This window comes from Boleophthalmus pectinirostris, unplaced genomic scaffold (assembly GCF_026225935.1).
Source record: "Boleophthalmus pectinirostris isolate CB_2022bp ecotype Guang Dong unplaced genomic scaffold, ASM2622593v1 HiC_scaffold_18, whole genome shotgun sequence".
Taxonomy (NCBI): domain Eukaryota; kingdom Metazoa; phylum Chordata; class Actinopteri; order Gobiiformes; family Gobiidae; genus Boleophthalmus; species Boleophthalmus pectinirostris.
Genome location: NW_026571133.1, coordinates 25,908,448 through 25,932,689, shown reverse-complemented (window position 1 = coordinate 25,932,689; position 24,242 = coordinate 25,908,448). Strand labels below are relative to the sequence as shown.

The window sequence follows — 24,242 nt, the reverse complement described above, 5'->3', positions numbered from 1 at the left end:
TTGTCTCTTACTGTATTTATCATCTGCAGAAGATTATCATGAAACAGGGCTCTTTATTTCTGTCAGTACAATTGCGACTTACAAGGCTCCCTTTATAAGTGACAAAATTGTTAATAATTCTGAAAACAAAGTAAAAAAAAACAACCAAAAAACACGCAAGTTTTCCCATTTTATTCATCACTCTTTCGGTGTGTTGCAGAAATTGCTTCCCAATATCTCTAGCCTTATAATTGGAGCGTGATAGTCAGTCCACAATAACAAAGTAGTACAAAATGTGTCTAAAACAAGTAGAAATTGTGTTCCCTTTTGGCCAACAGGTTTTGACATCTTTTTATGTTTAAAAATTATAAAATTTGTGTTTGTTAGATTATGCTTTGTGTTGTCAGAATGTAACAAAGCAATAAATGTGACTGAAATGCTGCCTGAAAGCATATATCCCTTCTATAGTGCCACACAACAATGATGAACACATACGTGTGCCAAAACCTGCAGAGCTGAGCATGTGAGCTGTACCCATAAACTAAATTAGCCAGATCTCCATGATGAACATACTGATGACCCCCAGTGGACAGGTTTATCAGATGCCAGAGGCTCCAGTCTATACCTAAATGTTCTACCAAACACGAAGTATTTAATGTGCTACATGTACTCAAATAATGTGATTTTAACAGTGCAAGAGAAGCTACATACCAATTACCTTCTCAACATGACCTAAAATGTAAACTAAATCATAAATTCCCTTACAAAAATACTAATACTTTTCATTATCTATTATTATCAGAATAATACAAGAAAATATTGCAATCTGAGATGATATTGTAATAAGTGAATGTGTCAGGTGAATATGGCATAGATAAAAACAGTAGTAGTTTTCTAACCCCTCTGAGGGACATTTGTTGTCTCCTGGTTGCTATCTAGCAGCTCTTCATCGGAGAAACTGATGTGGAGGCAGGTGTCATTCATATTGGACTGTTCTGAGTCTAAGCTCAGATGTTCTGATTTCAGTTCAGATGGAGAATTACTGCTTTCTCTTCTTTCCTCAGGGGGACTTTCACAGCCACTTGTAGCAATTACAAATGTCATTCGTTCTCCAAACAGGTTGTCATCGTCACACAGGGGTGAGAACAGCGACTTGGTTTCTGAGCGCACACCAGAGTCCTCACTGGTGGAGCAGGAGCTGGTCTCTCCATTACTGAAGGAGTGGAAGTCTCCGGAGGACAGAGGGCTCGGGGTAATGTCGGGGAAGGACAGACTGCTGCAGCGGCTGGGGGCGTCATCATTAGCGCTCACCTCCAGAGGCAGCGGCGCGCAGACGGTGTCTGAACTTGGAGACAAGGTCCTACTGGCTCGTTTACGACTCATAGACGGGGGAGGAGGGTCAAGTTTGGGGATTGGACACCTGTCAAGAACATTAAAAGATATAAAACATATTATAACATTATAAATCATTAACACAAATTTGCAAAAGTTTGAGTTTACATTGCTTTGAGTTTATATTGCCTTCTATGCCATATTTATCATATTCCAGCAACTTTTATCCGATGAGATTGAAAAATCTGTCCAAAAACCATATAACAACTATATGAGAGCAGAAGTATCATTTTGAGTTGCCTGTGTATCCATGTAAATAAATTAAATTAAATTGCATTATTTCTGTATGCAAAAACACTGTAGATAATAGGACAGCTAGCACAAAACTGAGTGGCATATGTACTGATCCAGAGACTAAAGGTACCAAAATTATAGAGGAATAGTCATGATTTATAGATGTTTTCTCTCTGTTTATAGTCATTTTCTCATGAAGACAGTCAAAATAAGCCTCAAGGAACAATCTTTCTAATAGCATTCACAAAACTGCCTATAAAATGAACACAGTGTGATGTTAGCTTTCACTAGACACAAATCCTCCTCTGCGGCTACAACCTGCTGTTTTGGTCTATCTAGCAGCTTTATGCATCTCCGCAGCTCCCTGTGGAGAAAATGGGTCCTAAGGAAGTGAGAAAGAGCTGGAGGCTTAACCCTCCTTCGTGGATGACACCAGAAACACACATGCACACAGCAGAAATAAATAGCAGTACATTAGCCTCCCTGATTATACAGCAGAATACCATGATAACAGCCTGTGTGAACATCTGCCCGCTTACTACTACTCTCATGAGGGAAAAAAACAGACGAAAACCTGCTAACAAGTCCTCCATCCTATAAAGTAGATGTTCCCAGAGTTTTCTAATCACATACATACAATTTGATTAATTGAGTAGAAAAAAATATATTAAAATGGCACATTGATTAGATGAAACACAATGCATTATTCCTTATATAAGATGTCCTCAAACATCTGTTCTGCGAAGCACATCATACAATGAATACATTTACATTCAATTCTGTTCTCACAGCTATTTGTAAAAGCCTTATTGGTCTCTGATTTTTTAGTGTTGAATGTCTTTGCCTGGAACCTTTTTCTCATAAGCTGACTCAGCACTCTCCTTCTGTCACGCACTGTCCTTTCTCTCTTTGGCTTCCTTATTCATTGTTTGGCCTCCTCCTCAAGTTATATTCAAACTCTGCCAAGTAATTTTCTTATTTTATCATGTTTTTATATAGCCTCTGCTACCTGCATCAGGTGATGTTAGAACTACAGTGCATATAATAATGTAATATAATTTATAATCACTTTTTGACTTGAATTCTTTTGAAATCATGTCTCTTACTACATGGGGGGAAAATGTTTCTTCCTGAGTAGTGAATATATTTTTGTATTTCAGCCTATATCTTTGTGCCTTGCACACAGAACATTATCCATGACAGAACTACAGAATAAACATGCAAATTCCAACACACACTTATACTTTCATATATAAACCAAAATGGAGTGCAACTGGGGGTGCATTATTTCTCTCCTTCTGTCTTACCGCCACAAAAAAGTGTGGAAAACACAGTGTGGCTGTGCTGATGACATGACTCCTCTGATTAGCCAAATGCTAATATGGTTATAAATTTGCACATCAATATCTGCATTTAAATGGATCTTGTTATGCAGTGATTAGGGCCACAGACGAGACACCCACATGGTTCACTAGCACATGCCCCATGCATGCTACAGACCAGGGAGATAGCTCTGCATGCGGCACGTCATTAGTTATACTCACATAGAAGCAAGAGAGAGGGCTGTTAGGATGGAGGATATGAGGAGAGAGAGGAGCGAGCTGTGGCATGGGGCTCCCCAGGCTGGTGCAGCACATGATCAGAGGGACAGGGAGGGGGACATGATGGAGTGTATTAACTGTAGACTAAGGCAGCAGCAGGCGTATGTATGTTAGGACAGTGACAGACAGAGGGGATGGCTATATGAGAAGGAGGAAAAGCACAAAAGGGTCCTCGCACCTGTGCCAAAGAGAGGGACAAGAAGAGAATTGAATTACTATGTTTTCAAATTTCGAATTCAAAAGATTACTTCCACAAATTTTCGATAATATAATCTTTGTTTTTGAATAGGTAAAGTCCTTTATTTTTCATTATACATATGCATTGTGCAACAAAACTGCAAAGGTCAGGTAACCTGCATGTTATTGGAGGTATGGGAGATCGGACCACCCACAGGAAACCTACCCAGAAATATAATTTCTTATCTGGGAATTGAACCTTGGACTTTCTACCAGAACATCTTTTTATAGTAATGTTTTAAACAAATCCTCATCCTAAAGTGCTGCTGCAAGTTTTTTTAACTCAAACTTAACTTTTAAAAGCTTTAATATTGTTTCTGCTCTAACAATCTAAATCCAAATGTTTGATCTATTTGTAGTTTGTAAACCACTTTGTGATTTTATTTGTGAAAGGTGCTTGAAATTAATTACTTATGAGCTAGTCCAAACAAGCCCAAGTCGATTGGGAAACTATTCTGACACAGCGCTCAATTATATAATGTTAAACATATCTCACTAATGGAACAAATCTATAAACCACAGTACATGCAATGTAAAAAGGACAATAAACAGTGTCTAATAGTCCTTAATTTCACAAGTAAAAAATTATTTCTAACTTAACTTTAAGGAATAAACGAGTCTTGTTACTAGACTTTCTCTTGCACTTAGGCATGGGAAAACTCAACCCAACGCCTGCAAACATCCTTCATTATAATCACATACAATCTGTGGCAATTGAATTACTGATAAACAACGAGGTACGGGACTGGTACAGGACTGACCAACACACTATTATGATAATGATAAGACGGTGCAGTGCTATATAGGGATGGGTACCGAAAACGTACCAAAAAGGTAAAACTCACGTTCTTTCAGTGACAACTTTCGGTTCCTTGGCTTTAATGCGAGCGTCAAGGAGCCAATACATACACCGTAGCAATTTAACAGCAGCGCAGGTGCTCACGTATTATGACTGCGCCCTAAACAAACTCAAAGGCAAAAACTGCGCTCACGTTTAACGTAGTTGTACAAAACGCAGTGTCATCTTACCGATGAAACAGGAGAGATGAAGTAACAGCGTGCAGCTTGAAACTTAGATCCACCCGAAAACACATCCAATCCTTTACCGTGCCTCAAAGTGCGTAAATCCACACCTATTCAGTTTGTAGAGCCCGCGTAAAATTGAAGCCAAACAGGTAACATTAACCAAACTCCTGGTCCCAAATAAGCGAGGTAATATCCAGTGTGGAGCGTGTCTCTGAGTAAAGACGCAGCCAAATGCGTAAAGTTGAAGCCAAACTGATAATATGAACCAATACTCTGCCAAAATCGTCCTACTCCTCTTTCCAGGTAAAAGCGTAATTCACAAATGTGGTGTATATATCCACCGTGGCGCCGTGTGCGTAAAGACGCAGCCAAACGAGTTCGCGTAAAGTTCTCCATAGTCCTCTTCCTCCGTCCAGGTAACCGCGCAGTACAAGCGTAAAGTTACTTATCAAAACAAAGAGCACGTGCTTCGTGCGCTGCCTTTAATTTAAAGAGGGGTATACGAAGAAAACAAAAGTGGGACTTAAGCGCGTGTAAATCCTGCGCGCTCTGGTTCATTTGTATGCGCATTTGTATGAAGTTGTAACTGAGCATCGTATAGTAGCATACTCTGTTTTAATATATGAATTAACGTAGTTAGAAAGTAATTCAAGGATTGAAAAGTACTTTATTAATAATACTGGCCATTAATTTCAAAAAGCAGGTATTGTTAAAGTACTGGTATCGAAAAAAAATCAAACGGTACCCCATAATTAAAACCAATACCGATCTGTCTTTGCCTTTCTCTGAAGTCAATTACCTGCGTATAATTACTTCTGAAGTGTATCTATAGACACAAAGGGATTGGTCTATTATTAAAGTCAAACATTATAATCCATATTTTGAATTGTCCTATAGAGCGTCAATTTGTTAAGGGAGGTAATAAAGCGAGAGGGAAAAAAGGTATCTGCCTTCTTGTGCAAGGAACATAAAATAAAGGCCACTCAGGCAGTAAACATTGATTCGCTGGGGATATCCTGAAAACAACACCAAATGGAGGCAATAAAAATGTACCATGATGTGGTAGAAAGTACGAGGGACCAATCAAGTTGGAATAATCCAGAGTTAAAAATACTTTAAAATGCATACAGACATTCAGAAAAAAAGCACAATATATATTAAGTTGAATGTCTAGTGTATATGGGCAACATCATTACGTATTTTCTATAGCAAAATTATATTTTCAAGATTGACGTAATTTTTATATGGACGAAAAACAAAAGTAAATTGGAAACAAAGAGAGAAAGCTGTTACATAATACTAATAACAATAAAAGGAGTATTAAGGCCTCTGCTTACACACACCCACGGGAACATAATACTGTGATGGAAACAACAGATGCCCCTCTGTCCCTTTGCCTCCATCTTTCTCACGTTAATTTAGGTTCAACGTTTTGGGTTAGGTTCAACAATCTTAAGTGTTTAAGAGTACAACTGTAATTCACATACTCAAGTCAAATACTGCGGGGACATATGTGATTAATTACGCAAAACATTTTTTTTTAGCTTTCCATGTTATAACATTATTTTCTCATCAAGAGGTTTCCCCATACCTGAAGAGGTTTTAGATGCCATCCATACATGCATGAGTATTTGAGTGATCTATCCCGGGCCCTATACTCAAAAAACTCTCCTTACATTTAGCTATAACATTCTGTGCAACGCTCACGTCACCCATGCTCCCACAACAATTCCCAATATGCAAAACATGATACAAAACTGTACACAGCAACTTGACAAAACTGGAAGCTACCTGATTTATTTAAGACTTCTTGGTTTCCTTTATTTTTAACTTATTTTGATGTGATTCAAGGAGATTATAAACTCATAAAAATAAAAACTCATAAATAAATACAATTTATTAAATACATTTAATACGTCTGCTTATATCAAACTTCATACAAGAAGTATGAAAAAAGTAAAAGGTAAAAGTATTTTTGGTATAACTTTCTGATTCTCCGCCCTAATGTATCTGCAGTCCCCTGATTACAGCTTGCATTAGCTGCTGGATATTTTCCTGAGTTGCGCTTATTGTCTCTTATAACACTACAAGCCATTAACCTTATTGTGGATTCAAAAGTATGTAGAGGATGTCTGTGTACTTTCTTAAAAACAATAATGAAATGGAAAATCATGCATTGCTCTTTTGAAGTGCTTTTGTGGACATTCAAAGGTGCATTAAACATTTGTGGATAGTTAAATCTCTCCTCAGTCACTCAGGGTGGGAAGACATTCTGTTCTGGGGAAAGCTCAAAGGTGCATTGTGTAAGATTTCTGGTGGAGGCTCTGCTACCTGCTTTTCTCCATGGAGATGTTATTGCTTTGTCTGAAATATTTCACAGTATGGGATTAAATCTGTCTGTTTTCTGACCGAAACGTTATTGTGCATCTTTAAATAAGCAAGGCTAATCATCTGCACACACGCACAAAAACGCGTTCATAAACAGGTACGTGGATGAAGAGTTGTGGGTTATGATTGAATTGTCATCCTTACATGTAATAATAATAGCAAATAGATTTTCTGAATGTATATAATTGTGTCTTACTTTTCATCCATGCTGGTGGAGTTCCGCGATGTATATGGTACGATCTCATTACTGGTCTCTTTATTGTCTGCGGCGCTGTTGGCCTTAATAAAAGGGTCTCTGGTGAGTGCAGCCTCTGGTTTATTGCTGTTGTGGAGGTTGAGAAGGTTCAGGTACGACTCTGCACTGTCCATTGGACCAGGAGAGACAGACCAAGATGAAATGGAGGAGATGAGAGGGTCCAGGGAGTTGCTGTAGTGATCCTTCAGGTTCAGCGATAATGGTTTGATCGATGCTGGCCCATCTAACACACATAAAATGCAGACACCAAAAGTCATTACAGAATTGCAGAGGACCTCACATATTTGCTATTGCCAACATTATTAGATCATTATGGGTCATATAAACAAAAAAGGGTCATACAAGATGTTTTCTTGTTTTCTCAAGTGTTTTTCGTGCACATCTAATAATATATATATATATTATATTTCTGCTTATTAAATTCTGAACTAAGGTAAATGTTCTATACACATTTTTGTTACATTTTTGTAAAAAAAACAAAAACAACAACAACTTGAATTTAGATAATAAAACCCATAAAAGACAGTGCTTATTGTAAATAAACAAACATGTAAAAAATATTATATTGAGGTATTTCACCTAATTTTTCCTTTCTCTAGTAAGAACAAAATGTCACTGCGGTTTTTCCATCAGTCCGTATTATCTTTATTATCATTGTGCATTTGCATTTATATTGTTGCTTCAGCCTTGAGCATGGCTTTAATTCTTTCCAGCACTCATCTAGACTTCCAGTCTATAGTTATTATGATAAAAGCTAAGTCAACTGCATCCACTTAAAGCACACAGATGTAACTCACCATGCTCAGTAGACTTATGTCCTGGTGGTGTGGGTGTTTTTGGTGACTGTGCTTCCAGTTCTTTGAGCTGCTGCACCAGGACAGTTATGTGCTGGAGCAGGTCTCTGTTCTGCAGCAGTAATTGGTGCACTCGGGCCTGTGCCTCCATACGAGCGGCTGTCTCTGCTGCCATTTGGTCTTTCAACAACTGCACCTGCACACAAACATCTCTTTATTAATACACTTAATAGATTTAGGGGTAATGCTTTATATATTCACTGAATGGATTTGGATTTTGAAAGTTAGAGCACGGCCACATAAACTACTGCACGTTCTTGAAAGTTGTCATACGTGTAGTGGGTATGCCCCCTAGTGGGTAAACATGTGTAGTTTATGCATATCAGGCCAGCTGTTATTTCCCCTTGAAGGCTGGTGCTGGGAATTCATACAAGGTGAGTGATATAACAATGAAGATATTTTCATTCTTACATGTGTCACATTCTTAATAATCTCGCAAAGGATTCAAGAATACATTGAATACATGTCTGATAACTACAATGTTGTACCTGTGCCACAGCCACTTGAGTGTGTTGCTGCTGCTGCTGTAGCTGTTGCTGTAAAAGCTGCAGATAGTGCTGTGATGCCAGAGGGGTGAGGGACGGAGAGCAAGGGCTGCTGGGAGTAACGCCTTGTGACGTTACAGTGAAGACAGAACCCCTGTCAAAATCCTTGTAACACAAACACAAACAACACTGTTAAATTTTTTTTGTTTGACTAGGGCCCTATTTCACAAAGCAGGTTGAACTAATTTCTGACTCAGAGTTATCATACTCAGAGCAACTCAGAGTTTCACATTTCAGAAAACAGGTTTGGAGTAGAGTTAGACCATTCAGGGTTTGTTCAATTTGAGTTTAGCTGGTTTAACTGACATAGTTTAGCTCAGTTTTTATCCCTAGAAACAACACCTACATTTTAAGCAGGGTCTGGACCATCTACTTAAAATGTTCGAATTTAAAGGTGTATGTAGTGGGTGTTTGACGTTGTTCTAGGCTTTGAAGCCAAACTATTGTAACACACTTGCAAAACCACAAGGGGGCACAGTAGTACACCATAATAAAGAGCAACACCAGCAAATATAATGAAATACATTTTCTAGTACAATTGTCCATCGTATTATTACAAGGGTCAAAGTTGAAACAGAAAATGGAATAGCAGACTTGAATCTCTAAATGTTTTTGAAACAGTTACCACACATACATTATGCTCTATTATCCAGTTTCCTAATATAGTGTCAAATCATGTAACCAAAAAATAAATTAGTGCAGTTTACATGTTTAGGTGAGACATTGCCCATTTCTGTGTGGCTCAGCTCCCTGTACCTCTCCATCCTCCCCTGTTTTCTCTCCTCTACCCTGGTCCCATGATTTTGCTTATCTCCTCTGAGCAGATGTTTCTGAACCCCCTTTATGGGATTATGGTTTTGGGGATTAGGTAACCCCCATAACAGCGAGTGGGAATATTTTAGTCTTCTCTTTTTACAAAGACTAAATATCTTTACCATAGATACCAGCAAAACCACCAAACAACTTGCCCATAACTTAATGTAGATATGTAGACCAAATTTCAAATGTATCTCCCTCTAATGCTACAGTTTAGAAAAGAAATCCCCAACCCTTCCTTCCTTAAGTATTTCATGTCAGCTGTGATTAGTCACTGTGCAGTGCACTCAAAGATTTGGCCAGGTACTGCAGTAGATGACAAAGCACTTCTGTAGTGCAATGAGCCATTTGGCAACAGTATGCCCGGCTAAGAGCATCAAAACACAGCTATGGCCAAAGCAATGAATTAAAGCAGGGCTAATGTCCTTTAGAAGGCAATGCAGAAAGATACAAATATTTTAAATGTAGGAAACCCGGATGCTATCCTTACATCTGGCATGAGACATAAAGTCAAATGCCTTCAACAATATTCCAAATTTTAAAAAAATCTAAAAAATATTGTAACTTTCCTAAAAACAGTACAAGTAACTTTAGTGCTTTTATCAAACCTACCTATTTTGCAAAAAAAAGCAAATGTGTTTATTGTCCAAAAGGTATTTTGTCTTACTATTATGGTCTGTCCAGGTCTGACCACACTAAGTTCTGCCAAGCTTTGCAGGATTTCACTGACTGCTTTCTCACTCTCCGAAGGTCCCTCTTCTTGTTTTCCTTCGATGTTACTCTTTTCCGTGTCCCCTTGGTCGGCTCCTGTCAGCTCATGACCTGATTGGGAACATTGCAGACAATAACAACATTGACAGCACTTTAAACACAAGAGGTGCAACGAAGAAGAACAAATAAACAAAGGCACCATGCATTTGGGAAACAACAACAGGAAATACAGACCCCACAATGTGCTATCACACATCTCCAACTCAGTGTGCAGCGACAAGAGACCATTAGGAGGACAAATTACACTCATTACTACTGACATTGCTGCAGACTTCAATTTGCTTTGTAGAGGGTAAACCTTCATCATTGAAAATGTAGCAAATGAAAAGCAAGCAAACTGGTCTAATTACTATAGATAAAAGAATGTCATATTTGCTTTTTCATAAATAAGATTGCTGAATATCTTACCTTCATTGTCATTGTGTCCGTCTGCCTGTCCGTCTGTATCCTGCTCAACATGCTCCAGACTGATTTTATGGCACACCTCAAAGGCCTGTCCCACAGTTCTGACTATACGCATGGCCTGGGTCTGTCAAATAAAGAATTATTACATTTTTATTTTACTATATCAAATAATAGCATACAACTAAATCCCAGTGGGTTTACCTTTTTCTTGGATTTAAAAACATTACACCTGAAAGAATTGTTGGAGCCATCTCTCGCAATGTAACTGAAAATCTTTAAGTCCTGAGAGTCATGAGACACATAGAAGATTCTGTAAAAACAAATGGGAAAACACTTTCATAGACCTGTCCATAAGTTACAGTATAACCCAGCACTGAGGCACACTGCAAGGGTCTAATAATTAATTATTTTACCATCTGTTTTAAAATTGCTTGGAAATGTTTCTAACTTATTGCTAGTTATTTATGCAACCATTTCAGTGCCATACATTTAAATGCACCTATTTTTAGAAGAGCAAATGGGATGTTAACTATATGCACATGCTACAGGCCATGGATTATTCATTACCAAATTTGCTGCGTGGCATGAATGAAGTCTCATAAGGTAAAATGAGGGAGCAAAGTTATAACTTCATCATTTATCTTTGACATTCCTTGAAAAGTGAGTTATATTTTTGCCAAGCTCTAATGCAAACTTGTACAATAGACTAATAAAGAAGCTAAAAGAACAGTTACCAGAGAAAGACACACATCTAACCTGTATATAGGGTCATGCATGATCAGCATCTTGCTCTCATCCCATGTCCATTCTTTCCTCTGTCAAGAAACAAAATAAAAACACAATACTTTAAAATGGTCATGAAGGTAATGTCTTGTAATTACCATGAGGTAACATACCTTTTGTTTCTTTCTGAGTACCACTTTGACTCCATCGACGGACACCACAATGCTTACTTTCTTCTTCTTGATATTCTTTGCCTTGAATTCGTACTATATAAAAAAAAAGTAGAAAACACATAACTTAGTTCAATACATGAAATTCATGAATCTGATGATACAAGGTCAGATTTCATGTAGTTCTTAACATGTAAAAATTTAAACAAATACAAAGATCAAATAGAAAAGGTAGCCTCGGGTGACTATTTTGCTGCTGTCTGCAATCTGCTGTACAACAGCTGTGTCCACACTCAGTGAGTAACACATTTCACTTCAGCCTAAGCACTCTGTCCTAAAACCTGTCCACTTGAATGACTGTAAAAGGAAAGCAGGAATATCATATGAGCAACCACTTAAATCAGCATAATTCCAAGTTAAAGAAAGCTAAAAATTAAGAGGTTAAATCCCTTGTCTTTAATGGTGGAAAGCACAGAGATTTGTTTCCTCCCTGGGACTGACTCAAGACCACATAAGTAATGAAGGCTGTACCAAGAAGTCATCTTGCTTAAAGATAAAAAAGTATCTGTTTAATCAAAACTGCCTACTCGCCTGAGAGGACTTGCTGTGGGTGTGACACACAATTTGGGAATAGATTTTAATTTAATTTAAATTTAATTTGAAATCAGCTGTTGCCACATTGCTCAGTGATTCTCTGCGTCAGTTGGTCTCTCCCTCTCTTGAAACCATAGTGACGAAAGTTTCAGGCTAATTATACAGAAGCCATTCCCATGAGAGCTGATTAAATGAGAACAGGTTTAGAAGTCTGCATAAAGACACGTTTAATGAACTTTAGAAAATTAAAACTGCAAAAATGACTGTACCAATGTGGACTTTTAGCCTTGTTGTGCAGCAGCTGTACACCGATTTTCACTTAGCCCAAGTCAAAACAGCTCTTCTATAATTCAGACTTCAATTCAGGCAAAGGTTTTAACAAATTCATGGAAGTGGCATCATTTTGTCAGTAATATTTATTTCTTTGTATTTTTCTGTATGTGTAGATACACTAAACATCATGTAATGTGTGACAGTTGTTAAGTTTAATTTAATTCATGAGTGTCAAATATATTTTTTAAAATAACTTATAGTGTGAGCAGTGGGATTTCACCGCTAAAGCCAGGTGTATCACTCTCAAAGAAATATGTTTGCGACACATTAATTTTGGTGTCTGGAGTTTGAACATGTGTGCGTAAGCCATTCCGACTCATCATTTTCACAGACAGCGTAACAAATTTCTCTCAGCCTTCTTCCTTCTTCCAGGCAATCCAATATGAATGTGGCTCACAGAATAACAATGTCTATTGCTCTCCGGTATAAGAGAAGGCACATTTAGCATTACAATTTATATTATGATAATTATTCACAATTATTGACACCCTGACAAAAAATTGTGAAATCCTTAATTCACTTTGAATTCCCACTGTTTAATAGGGTACCATTCCTCTGCTATGTAAGCTGGTTGAACTAAAGTAAATGTGAAATAAACAGCCAAACAAATAGCAAATGTATATGGTTTGCTGTGGTTTCTAGAGAAAGGAAAGCATTAATAAATGGGGATATGGCTTGTTATTTTGGTAGTAATAATATGTGAATGGTGCTATAACAGTGGAATATGGTGCAACAGTTTCACAGCAGCATGGTATAATCAATCTAAAGCTGCTCTGCTCAATATAATGACTGATTCATTTGTACCTCATTGGGACTGATAATCGAGACTTCTGAATCCACTCACTGTCAGTTTGGAATGAATAATGAACATAAAAACTATCATTTATGTTTTTTGAAATTTCATTTCATAAAAATCCTAAACAGTACATTGCTGTTGAATCAAATAGTCATAAATTAGCTTATGACTAACCACTTTTAGTAGGCAAATTATCAACCTAATAAAGTTAGTCAGTTCCAGTGCTTTTTTTTTTTTTAACCAGAACTGAACCTTCACACATTACATTAGGTAACTACCACGCCCATGCACAGTGCCAGTGCTCTTGTGACTGGTCCCTCTGGGCAAAAGAGGAGACACTAGCAGAGGAAGCTGCATGGTGACCTTTTACAATAAAAGATAGTTACGCTTGAGATTAACATTCATCAAATCCTGTGCACCTGCCAACCGCCAGTTGTTCTAGAATCCCGTAGCTTTGGAATTAAAAGGGGCCCACTCAATTCTTTGAAAAAGTAATAATGAAAATGTCCTAATTTTGGATTCCTTGTAACAGAATAACATTAAATAAGAGGAACCCCCAGTCTACTTGGGTGCTAAAAAGCTGAGGAATGCAGGGTGCTTTGTGGGTCACAGACACTCCCTGCTGCAGTACCATAGAATCTATACAACAGTTTACAATGGGTTCTATACACAGCAGCCTAGCAACCCTTTCAATACAATTCACAAGATTTAAGGACTTCGAAGGAATTTCACTAAATTTTTTTCCTGGTGACCTCACACGAAAATGACGGTTGAAAGTTCAGATAAAAAGGCAAACTGCTGTACAACTGTTGAAAACAGCAGATAAATTTTTTAAAAAATCAGATAAAAAGAGTTGTGGTGATAATGCAGACTAAGCAAGCATTTTCAGATCCAAAGCCAAAAAGCACACATTTGATGTTCAAAAAATTCCATTTCTGTGGTATACTGAAGACACTCACTGCCAGATCAGTCCTTGTTATCTTGGCCTACATCGTGAGGGGTATAATACTCCCTACAATGAAAGCATAGCTAGACTGAAATGTACAACACTATTATAACCTCTTCAGGGTTCATGTTTCTGGGTGCTGGGTCTGTAGTGATAGTAAATAAATGTCTCCTTTTAGAACTCCAACACCATGTCTCTTCTCTTCAACTCTCTTCACCTACAACTTATTCTACAGCATATGAGAGTGTAACAGTATAACATCTTTAACCATTGTACAACCAAGTAGAGTAAAACATACAAAGAGACTACCCTAATATTAATGTATTGCACATTATATTCACCTACAACAGACTTTAAAACTTAGTTTTTACTTTTATCTACTTTTAAAAATTCAATCCATATTATTTTCCAGGATCAGTTTTATTACTTTTATATCTTCAACTTTTATATAATCAATTTTATATGTTTTATATCTTTCAATGTTTCATGTTACGATTCACTGTATGACTGATGTGTGAGTGTTTGCATTCTGCATGTACTTGCAAATTAGTTCTCAACTGACTTACATGATGAAATATTGAATAAAATAAATATTAGATTTGACTTTCTGTACATGTGAACCAGTGACCCAATCAATCACAACCATTTGGCTTTGAAAAAATTATTGCCTCTATCAACTGTGTATGAGTGCTGAGTCACAACAAATGGCATTGTAAATCAGCCAGTGTTTGTTAAATAATTTAAACAATGTAAAAGGTTTAAATGAACAAATATACATGTGACCTTCTAATTATTGTGTATTCAATAAGAATGGCTATAATAATATATTTTAGCTGTAAACCCAATCCCAATACCCCAGATTGGTGTAGCTCTCTAGCGTTCAATATCTGAATCGATTAGTTTCAAAAAAGTTTTGAAAAAGTACCCTGCTGTCAATGAATGACACAGCACTGTTGCCATCTGCCAACAGCTGGCTCTTTGTGGGTAAAAGGCTCTTTTTTTCTCACACTGCATGTGTGTTTACAGCTTGGCGGACTGAATTGATCAGTTGTAGCATATGTTAATAAATCAAACCAAATGAACAAGAGAGAAACACAACTTGCCCTCTTTGAACCGCTGAGACGCATAATAAGCAGGTTGGTTATTGCAGTCTGTGTAGCTGCAAGGTCACCTCTGTGAACAGTGTGTTTGGTGAGAGAGTTAACTACACCTGAAAAGAGCGTGTCAGAGGAAGGAGTCCCAGTGCGCCCAAGTGCTCTTAAACATACCCCCCCTCCCCTCCACTCCTTCACACTGTGGATGGCCCCACGCCTGAGCGCCTCTCTGACGGGCACACAGAGAGGACAGCCAGTCCCCAGCTTCGACTGCACTTACTCCGGTTAGTCACATGGGACAAGGAGGAAATACAAAGGAACAACCTGAGCATACTAAATACTTTGGCTGTAGTCTTTAGTCTAGACTTGAAGCTAGAAGGTGCAAAAAGGAGAAAGAATAAAACCACTGAAATAAATATGTGTATTGGTGATTTCCATTTAAAATGGGTGGAGCAATAATAGCAGTGGCGATAAAACAAACCTGTTTAGCAAAATGCTAAATGCTCCAATAATTAAAAATATTACAGTTTTGTATTCATGCATAGTCATAATATCTTATCATGTAAAAATCACATTTTGTATTTATTTGACAGTCATTTATGATCTTATTTTTTGCATTTCCTTACTTGGAAATGACATTGCAGAGTTACCAGTGATAAGATATCTTATGAATAAATGGCCCAACGTTTCTATAAGTCAGTTTAAAACCATATTTTTGATCCAAGATAGGCCTATACTAGTCAGCTGATTTTATTTTTTAGTGTATAGGCTAGGCTCTCCTGGACAGGTGGATATTTTATTTTCAGCTGCCCAAAGAATATGCATAAGGTCTGCACAAAATCTACTACACAGGTCTAGGTTTGTGGTAAAATGGGCTGAGGGCGAGTTTTAGGTTAAATAATCCAAATCTGCCCTATATATTGACCCAAAAATATCAATAGACCTTTTTGCCTTTGGTTTCTCTGGATTGTATCGACATTGGCCATGAAAAATCTCATACCGGTTGATCTATAAACCAAACTCAACCCCAAAGCTAACAGCTAATATTTTATAAAACTAAAGCAATTTTGTAATGATAAAGATATTCAGCAACCTTGGACATTTCTCTAACACTACATCAAGAACCTTAAAAGTCAACATAAACAAAGGATGGGGAGACAAGGGATGCCATCTGTCAACCCAAAAGCCCCCAAAATCTCAATAGGCTGTAATTAAGAGGTCAACAAAGCTCTAATCTGACTGGTCTGAGGTAAGACTTCTATGAGAGCACAGTGAGATGAGCCAGGCTGATTGACTAGTGATTCAATGTCAAAGTCAAGAAGGGAAGAAATTGTAACCTACAAAATAAGAAAATCATAAACTCATAAAGCTGTTATCCCAATAACACTAATGAATATTGTTTGACAACACAGGGGCTGTTGCTGCCTGCATTAGAAATTCAGTTTTAATACCCTGATGGCATGACACAAAGAGAGTCAATAAATACAGGAAAAAACCTTGGCAGCAGACTACTTAAGACTCAGACAGTTACAACATTGCCTTTTTTATAGTAAATTCACGTACTTTTGGAGAAGAGCAGCCATCAGGCTTTCACACATGGGCTCAGTGCTGATGGGCACATTAATGACTTGCAATGAGACCCCCACATTACATTAGGCTTGAGAATATCTTATTCTGTTAGAAGCTTTACTGATGCCAACAGTTTCTCAATAAAAAGTATTACAGTTTCCACTTTGAAGACTTACTAAAATATATACAAGTCTATAGTAAACTGCATTCACAAGTATAGACTCATTTAAAATCAGGTCTGAAGTGATAGCCACACAGAGACATATACAGCTATGTAAGCCAGACAGAACTATTAGCCATTTTAGAGAATAGAACACGAGAATAGAGCAATACATAAAAAATTGAAAGTCCCTGACAGAAACTTCAGAGCAGTTCAGTGGGGACCACTGGAGCACAATATTTGGGTTAGCTTTGCTCAAAAATGTGCTCTCTTGTGCCTGATTTAAAATGAGGACATATTCTGTTTATGATGACTTTATATGAATGCATCTGGATGAGTCAATTAAAATTTTAGGATTCAACAAATTACACAACTAAAATTAAAGTTTGATGAAAAAGATACAGTAATTAGGACCTTACACTGATCTCAGTCTAATGTTTATTTGAGCTAAAAACTACGAACACCCCACACTCCTTATTTAAATATAATACAATATAACAGATACAAATTAAGACAAAAATCAAAGCAAGGAAGATAATGAAATAAATAACATGAGCTGTGTTTGAGCAGTGAATGATACAAGTGAGAAACAAGTGAGTCTTTCATGTACTGCTAGAGCAGTCACATTCAAAGTAGGACAGCTCAGAAGCAGCAATTTCTTCATACAAGTAATGAGTCAGTTGACATTACTGGTTCTCCATCACAAAGTTTCAAGTGATTACAACTTTCTACAATAGTCACTCGCACTGCAAAGAGAGAATTTATCATGTTGCAAACTTGGCAATGCAAAATGTGTCAACTGAGCATTTGCTGGTATTCAAATTAGAAAAAAATGTGAGAGGCAAATAACCAATTTAGTCAAATGAAAATCAGTGTAGCATAAAGAAAATTGTGAAAAATTCAAGATATACATTTTTGTTTTAGTCTAGTGATGCAGTAAAGAGGGAGTTAATGCAATTGTCATGTCATGCCTACTGCTTTGCCTACAGCTTTTTTAGATTATGCTAAATCAAATTGCACAGCTCAGGTTATTCACCTGTCTGTGGGGAGTTCACCACCTCCATGGAGATGTTTTTGCCTCTGCTGAAATGCTGCACTGTATGAGCTATTGTTCAATTACTTTACTTTACATACTTCACATGTTTAATAAACATAACTATTTAAGTCGCTCCTCTACAGATCTAACATGTAACTGGTGAGTGACACCTTTCCTATAGATACAGATAGTTTAATGCCATACTGTGGAACATTCTAAGCAAAACAAAGCAAAGCAATTTTTTCCATTTCCATGGAGAGAAGCAACAGTGGACTCTCCTTTAAATGTGTCCCCATGTCTAAAATACTACATAGTTTCCTTTTTTTTTTTTTTTTTTTTACATTTGTTTATATATATTTTTTAAAATATTTGAAGTAGTTGATGCTAATAAGAACGCTAGAAGATTGGGTCAAAAAAATCACTAGAAATCCCCTTAGGCAGTTTGAAGGCCATAGAGGTGTACTGAAATGCTCAGTGCATTACTCTGGCCTTTTTTCTGAGGGCATGTTGGATGAGAAGCTACTTAGGACTTGACCATGGCACTGAAAGTCATTGCCTTAAGGGATGGCTGCTTGCATCAAGGCTGGCAGAAGGGTCACCCTGTTAGGCCCACCATGTGACCAAAGCCTCAGTGGATCACTATAGAAAAAGTCTTTAATGGTATAACAATATATTTTTGACATAGGTTGGGTTTTTTGAAATCTTGGAGGATAAGCAAAGGCGAGCCTGTTTAGAATTAGGATGGGAATACTAGGTGCCACAATGGAACAGCAGTGGCTCTTGTGGAAATTGTAGTTGTGTCCTTGGGCAAAACACTTCACCCACATTGCCTAGTATGAATGTGGTGTGTGCGAGCGAGTGTTGGTGGTCGTTGTAGGGGCTAATAGCACAGTTTGGCAGCCTTGCTTCTGTCAGTTGTCTAAAGTATTGAAAATCAGATACTAATCGATTCTAAAAGTAATATTGAAACTATCAGATGACCAGGTTGACCAGGATTGATATGGAATAAAATCAAATTAACAGGACACATTTTTTTGTTTTAGTACAGAAAGAAAATAAATAAAAATGTCATACTAAGATAAAGAAAGTGTTATTATTTGTAAATGAAAATTAAATTCTATTACAACAAATTTTAATCTTAATTTTAATATCAGTATTGAGTATTGAGTGAATTCTTTAGTACTGAAATCGAGTCTGAAATGAAATGTTATTATCGTGACAACACTAGTAGCTTACCACCACGGAGTGTGGAGTGAATGAATAATGCAATGTAAAGTGCTTTGGGTGTCTCTATAAAGGGCTCTTTATAAATCCACTGCATTATTATTATTATTGAGCATGATAAGATGCTCAGAGAGGTGCCCAGTCATGATTCTCAATTGAACACATTTAGGTCACCACTATGCAGCACTTGTACATCTGCCATTAAGCCAGCATGATACAAGACAAAGCAATGCTCGCCCCTTATGTGTCATGCTCCTCTAAATATCCTAACCAACAAGCCTCTGTGCAATAGATCCAAACCCCCCTGCCCCAGGAGTCAAGCTGTGCTCTCATTTCTAGTCTGTTTTTTTGGGACAGGCGTGTTGAGTTATTGTTATGTAAATTAAGTCTGTGGTTTACGGTAGCTTACAATATATCACTCAAATGAAAATGAGTTTGTTGCCAAATTTTGAAGAATAAAACTAAACTTTTTCTGGATTGCCATGCAAGCAATAAATTAAATTGTTAAGATTGATGCAGCTGTTTGCACAGACTGTTTTTCTATTCAATTAAGGACTTTCCTTTACTTTCTGCTGTAAGCTATATTAATGCTCTATAAAATCATTCACATTTATTGAGTTTACATTGTTAATAAGAAATCCAGTCACTCTCTTTGCCTTTTACTTTTCAAAGACATTGATTGATTATTCAAACATTTATCTCCAGCAGATAAAGTATAAACTCACTAATAGTATACACTCACAGATGAAGCATACACACACTTGGATTTAATGAGCAGTATGGCACCTTCTATATGTATTTTTAGTATATCCTTCATTTTATCAAGACCATTAAAATGTGTTTTGTAAGGATCTCAGATATGGGAAGAGGGTTGCATCAGAAAGCGTGTCTCAAAAAGCCAAAAGTAAACAAACAAGTATCCTAGGCCCTATCATGCAGCTGAGACAATAGGTTAAATCCTGAAGTCTTGTCATTTTTAGAAAATCTCCTGACAGCAGGGGGAGGAGGTGGACCTGTGAGGGAAACTTATTTAGGAGTGAAACATTGAATCAACTAAATGTGATTAGTTGAATATATAAATTGTAAATATTAATATCAAAATGCAAAGAGATGCATAGCCTGCTTCAGCCTAAAATCTATTTCTGTCAACGCTGAGGGACCAGAGATGGACCAAAACAACAGTATTTTGGTTGGAGGAGGGTGACAGTATGATGAGAAAATAAACATTGTTAGTGTGGAGGTAGAGAGCAGTGGATATTTTTGAGAGACTCAAAAGCACCCTCCTCATCGTTTCTTCATTAGTGAGAAACATACTCCTGTACAATGCCCTTTTATCACTAATTATTGGTTTGCAAGCATCATTGCAATTGGTTCACAAAGTCTAAAGTCCACACCAAACAACTGAGAGACATAATAATAAGAGCATCATTCTTGTAAAAGAACAGGTAGGTTCATTTCACAATAGGAAAGAAGGTAAACTAGTGTCTGCAAAATGCTTTGTGCAGTTCATGGTTGGTCCAGTTCTGTTCCCTCATTCAAAGATGATGCTAAAGCTTCCTCAGTCTCTTCTCATGTTTCCTGCTGCTTCTTTTTCTTCCATAGACTGAGACTAAAACGATTAGCCACACAAGATGAAAGGACTACGACTCTGCCAGCCCTGTGCCACTATCCTTCTGGATTCTCCAAAACCAGTGCTGCTGCTATCATCCCTATAGCTCTCTTTAATCACACACAAGTCTGCTGACACCCTGTACAGTTTACAAAAAAAAATGAGAGGGAAGAAGTTGGAAAAAGAGCAAGTATTCATCCACTTGGCAATGGGAAACACTGGTGCCCTCTATAATGCTCCAACTTCTGCACTTCCAACAATGGAGCAAGACTGCGAGACATGCCACTCAAACATAGAGCTAAGTGCTTGGTAAAAATAGTATTCCCAAGACTATTGAACCAGGGTAGTACCTCTAAAGGCTATTTTGATTTTGAAAAGAAGAACAAATAGAAAACTAACAACTAGCAAACTCAACACTGCTTGGTTTGTGCCATTAAAGAGAATATTTTTATCTACGTAGAAATTATTTATGAGTTATGCGTTTCCTTTTATTAACCTTGGCAAAAATAAAATAAAAAATCTAAACATATCTTTCCTATACAACCCATTAAAATAAGCCCTCCATACACAAAAGCATACCCATCATCCAACATCTTATTTATTATTGATCCAAGGCTTTCTTTAGCCCTTCTGGGAACTTACTTATAGACACACACAAACAGAACAGATATGAATAAACAAGTGTGTTTCTTTGAATAGAATAGGGGTACATGGAAAGAGATGCACTCTATCTGAAAGAAATGCCTTACTTTGTAGAGCACTGCCCTATACTCACACAAATTACTACTACTACTGTAAATGTCTCACATTAAAATCTTATCTGTCTCACATGTCAAATCTTATTGTATTATACTGTAATAAGACTTCTTGAGGTTACTTATATTTACCTTAGATATTGTTAGATAAATAGTAATTACATTTTCTATACTACTATACTATTTTCTATGTTGAAAATATCCAAAATGAAAATAACCCTGCTGTAAATGCAAGTTATGATTTTCTCACATATTCATACATAACCAAATAATAAAAATTATGGACAGAAAACAATGCAATGATCATCAGTTCCACATTCAATGTTTTATTTTAGTATATTCTGTATTAAAACCTTCAAAGTAACCAGAGATGGGGACCGCAAATTAACCAGGGACTAGACATGGTACATGGCATTGGTCACCTTTGGTGGCAATGATTTATTGTGCTTTCCCTGTCAAATAAATACATATTTGTCTATGCTGTCATGGGCCTTTGGCAGGTTGCATTTTCCCAGGCTGACACAGATTAAGTTAAACAACTCTTCTTATGCATATTCTGAAGGTGGTGAATACATGCAACAGTCTCTCAGAAAAAAAAAAAAAAACTTCACTCACCCGATACATTCATAAACACTACGTTTCTGAAAAGTGCTCATTGTGCCACAAAACAGATAGGATTGTGCACCCCTTTCCCTAACATTAAAACACACATGAATGTCAAAGCTTCTTGCCACATGATTTGCATTTTCAGCTGCAGCAATGTGCCCTGTTGTGGTCCACTGTCAAAGTAACCGCAGCTCTCAGTATCGCTCTGAGGGAGCTCTGGATAAATGCTTGTCCATGGGGACGATGAGTGGGAGAAATATAACATGATACTCACTGTGACACTATAATAACACAGAAGGAAATCATGTGTGGCCTAACTCTATGAAACAGGGTTAGGCAAGCTTTTTACCTAATGTTATAATAGGCCTACTTATTCTTCATTGGCTATTGATATGGTCCGCACAAAATGCAACAGACGCTAATGGTTGATGATGAGTTCTTACCCTTATTCTCCTCATGGCAGCTACAATTTCCATTCGACTGTTGGGCCTGGGCACAAGACTCCCCACATACTGTTTCCAATTACAACAAAACAAGAGTCAGTGAATACAAACAATGCAGGCTAATAATGCACAAATTGTTATGACTACATACAATGACTTCAGGTAATAACATAAGCCTTTGATTAGGTTTAGACTCATAATAGTTTATTTGCCTATGACTGTATAATATGACAACATGTAGGCCTATGTTAGGCATTGTCCAAGACTCTGTCATGTCACTGTTAAGGGTCCCATATTTGGTTATTTTCTGATTTATGTTATAATGTTGTTTCCTCATCACAAACATATCAGGAGTTGTGTTTTGTTTCATTCACTCATGTTTAACATGCAAACCCTGCATAATTAGGCTTAGATCTTCTCTCAAACAGAAAATACTCTGTTCCACCTTGTGATGTCATGTGATAATAAAGGAAGTGCTGCACTATGTTTTTAAACTCCATACACTTTCACTATAATCATTTGTATAATTTCAGCCTTGGAACTGCCAATCTCTACTGAACTAAAGATCAAAGATAACATGAAAACTACTGTTTCATGACATCACAAGGTGGAATAGAGCACTTTGAGCTTTTAAGATGTAGACAGACTAATAATAAAGGGTTACTCAAATGTGTGTGAATGAAACGAAACATGTTTTTGAGGAGGTAACAGCATTATAACATAACTAAAAGCTCACAAGACAACTCTGGTCTAGTAGAGTTTGCCCCACTACTGTTTTAAAAAAATGCCAATTCAGTTTCAACCAAAAGTTTAAAGCATATTTAATATTCTATGCAAAAAGCCTGTGCCTAATGAAATAGACCTATACCATACATAAGTAGGCTGAATAGTTTAGGATAGTGTTTTAGTCTTGTAAATAGCCTAATAATTAATTACTTAACACTTGAAAAGTGCCCATGTAATAACAAAAATTAACTTGCGCCTTGTCTGTGCCATAGGTGCAACTGTCAACTGCCTTCAAGTCTTTCGGTGTAAGTTGGCTTAGCCTGAGGATCCTTGATCTCACCTTGGCTTGGAAATGTATTCCGTGTTGATAAGCCTCCTCGTTGTGCAGCGGGATCCTGGAGTCCGCCAGATCGTCTACCAGGTTGTACCTGTTCCTCGCAGGCATCTCTGAAGATACTGACGCGGAAAACACCTTTTAATAACAATGAAACGATGCAATATTGGCGGGTTTTCTCGCGTTGTAATCCGCTGAGTCTGGACAGCACTGCTCCACTGGTGAGTTCCCCGTGGGAACGAAGCTCATTGTGTTTTTGTTTCAGAAGGTCCCGTCCTCAAATCGGTAGATTTGAAAACGATCCAAAATGTGCAAACACCATGTTTTTCTTCTGCTCAAAAGCTCCCAATGCGCTTTGAAAAACTCCAGTGCGTTTGATGTAAACGCTCTGACCTCCCCGTCCGCAGCAGGTGATGTGCTTTGCTCTGTGGGTATTTTTGAATCATGTCCTGTTGGTGGCAATCACCCGTCTCCCCCTCCGAGGAGCTCAAAACGAGCCCCTATTGGAGAAAAGTTCCCAGGCAAAATGCAAGCGTGTGAGAGCCCATGTCTTCAAGAGAGTCCTTCCCTGGGGAGGGTACAATTTCAAACTCGTCTTCCTGATTATTTTCAGTTACAGA

The 24,242-nt window shown here is 37.4% G+C and overlaps 1 protein-coding gene across 1 annotated transcript; it reads right to left on the bottom strand.

Annotated features, from left to right (window-relative positions):
• Nucleotides 1-173: 173 nt before the first annotated feature.
• On the bottom strand, nucleotides 174-24,019 carry si:dkey-34e4.1 (carboxyl-terminal PDZ ligand of neuronal nitric oxide synthase protein). Its single transcript, XM_020921840.2, has 11 exons — nucleotides 23,629-24,019; nucleotides 22,563-22,631; nucleotides 11,401-11,493; nucleotides 11,261-11,319; nucleotides 10,706-10,814; nucleotides 10,508-10,628; nucleotides 9,996-10,150; nucleotides 8,456-8,617; nucleotides 7,911-8,103; nucleotides 7,054-7,336; nucleotides 174-1,399 (listed from the first exon to the last, which is right to left on the bottom strand). The coding sequence occupies exons 1-11, from the start codon at nucleotides 23,731-23,733 to the stop codon at nucleotides 874-876; spliced, it is 1,875 nt and encodes a 624-aa protein (XP_020777499.2). The 5' UTR covers nucleotides 23,734-24,019; the 3' UTR covers nucleotides 174-873.
• Nucleotides 24,020-24,242: the final 223 nt, after the last annotated feature.

Coding starts and splice junctions, on each gene's coding strand:
- si:dkey-34e4.1 (XM_020921840.2), bottom strand. CDS start 23,733: ATGCCTGCGAGGAACAGGTACAACCTGGTAGACGATCTGGCGGACTCC. Junction 8,618..9,995: donor GACCTGGACAGACCATAATA/GTAAGACAAAAT, acceptor TTGTGTTACAAG/GATTTTGACAGGGGTTCTGT. Junction 1,400..7,053: donor TCCACCAGCATGGATGAAAA/GTAAGACACAAT, acceptor TGTTCTTGACAG/GTGTCCAATCCCCAAACTTG.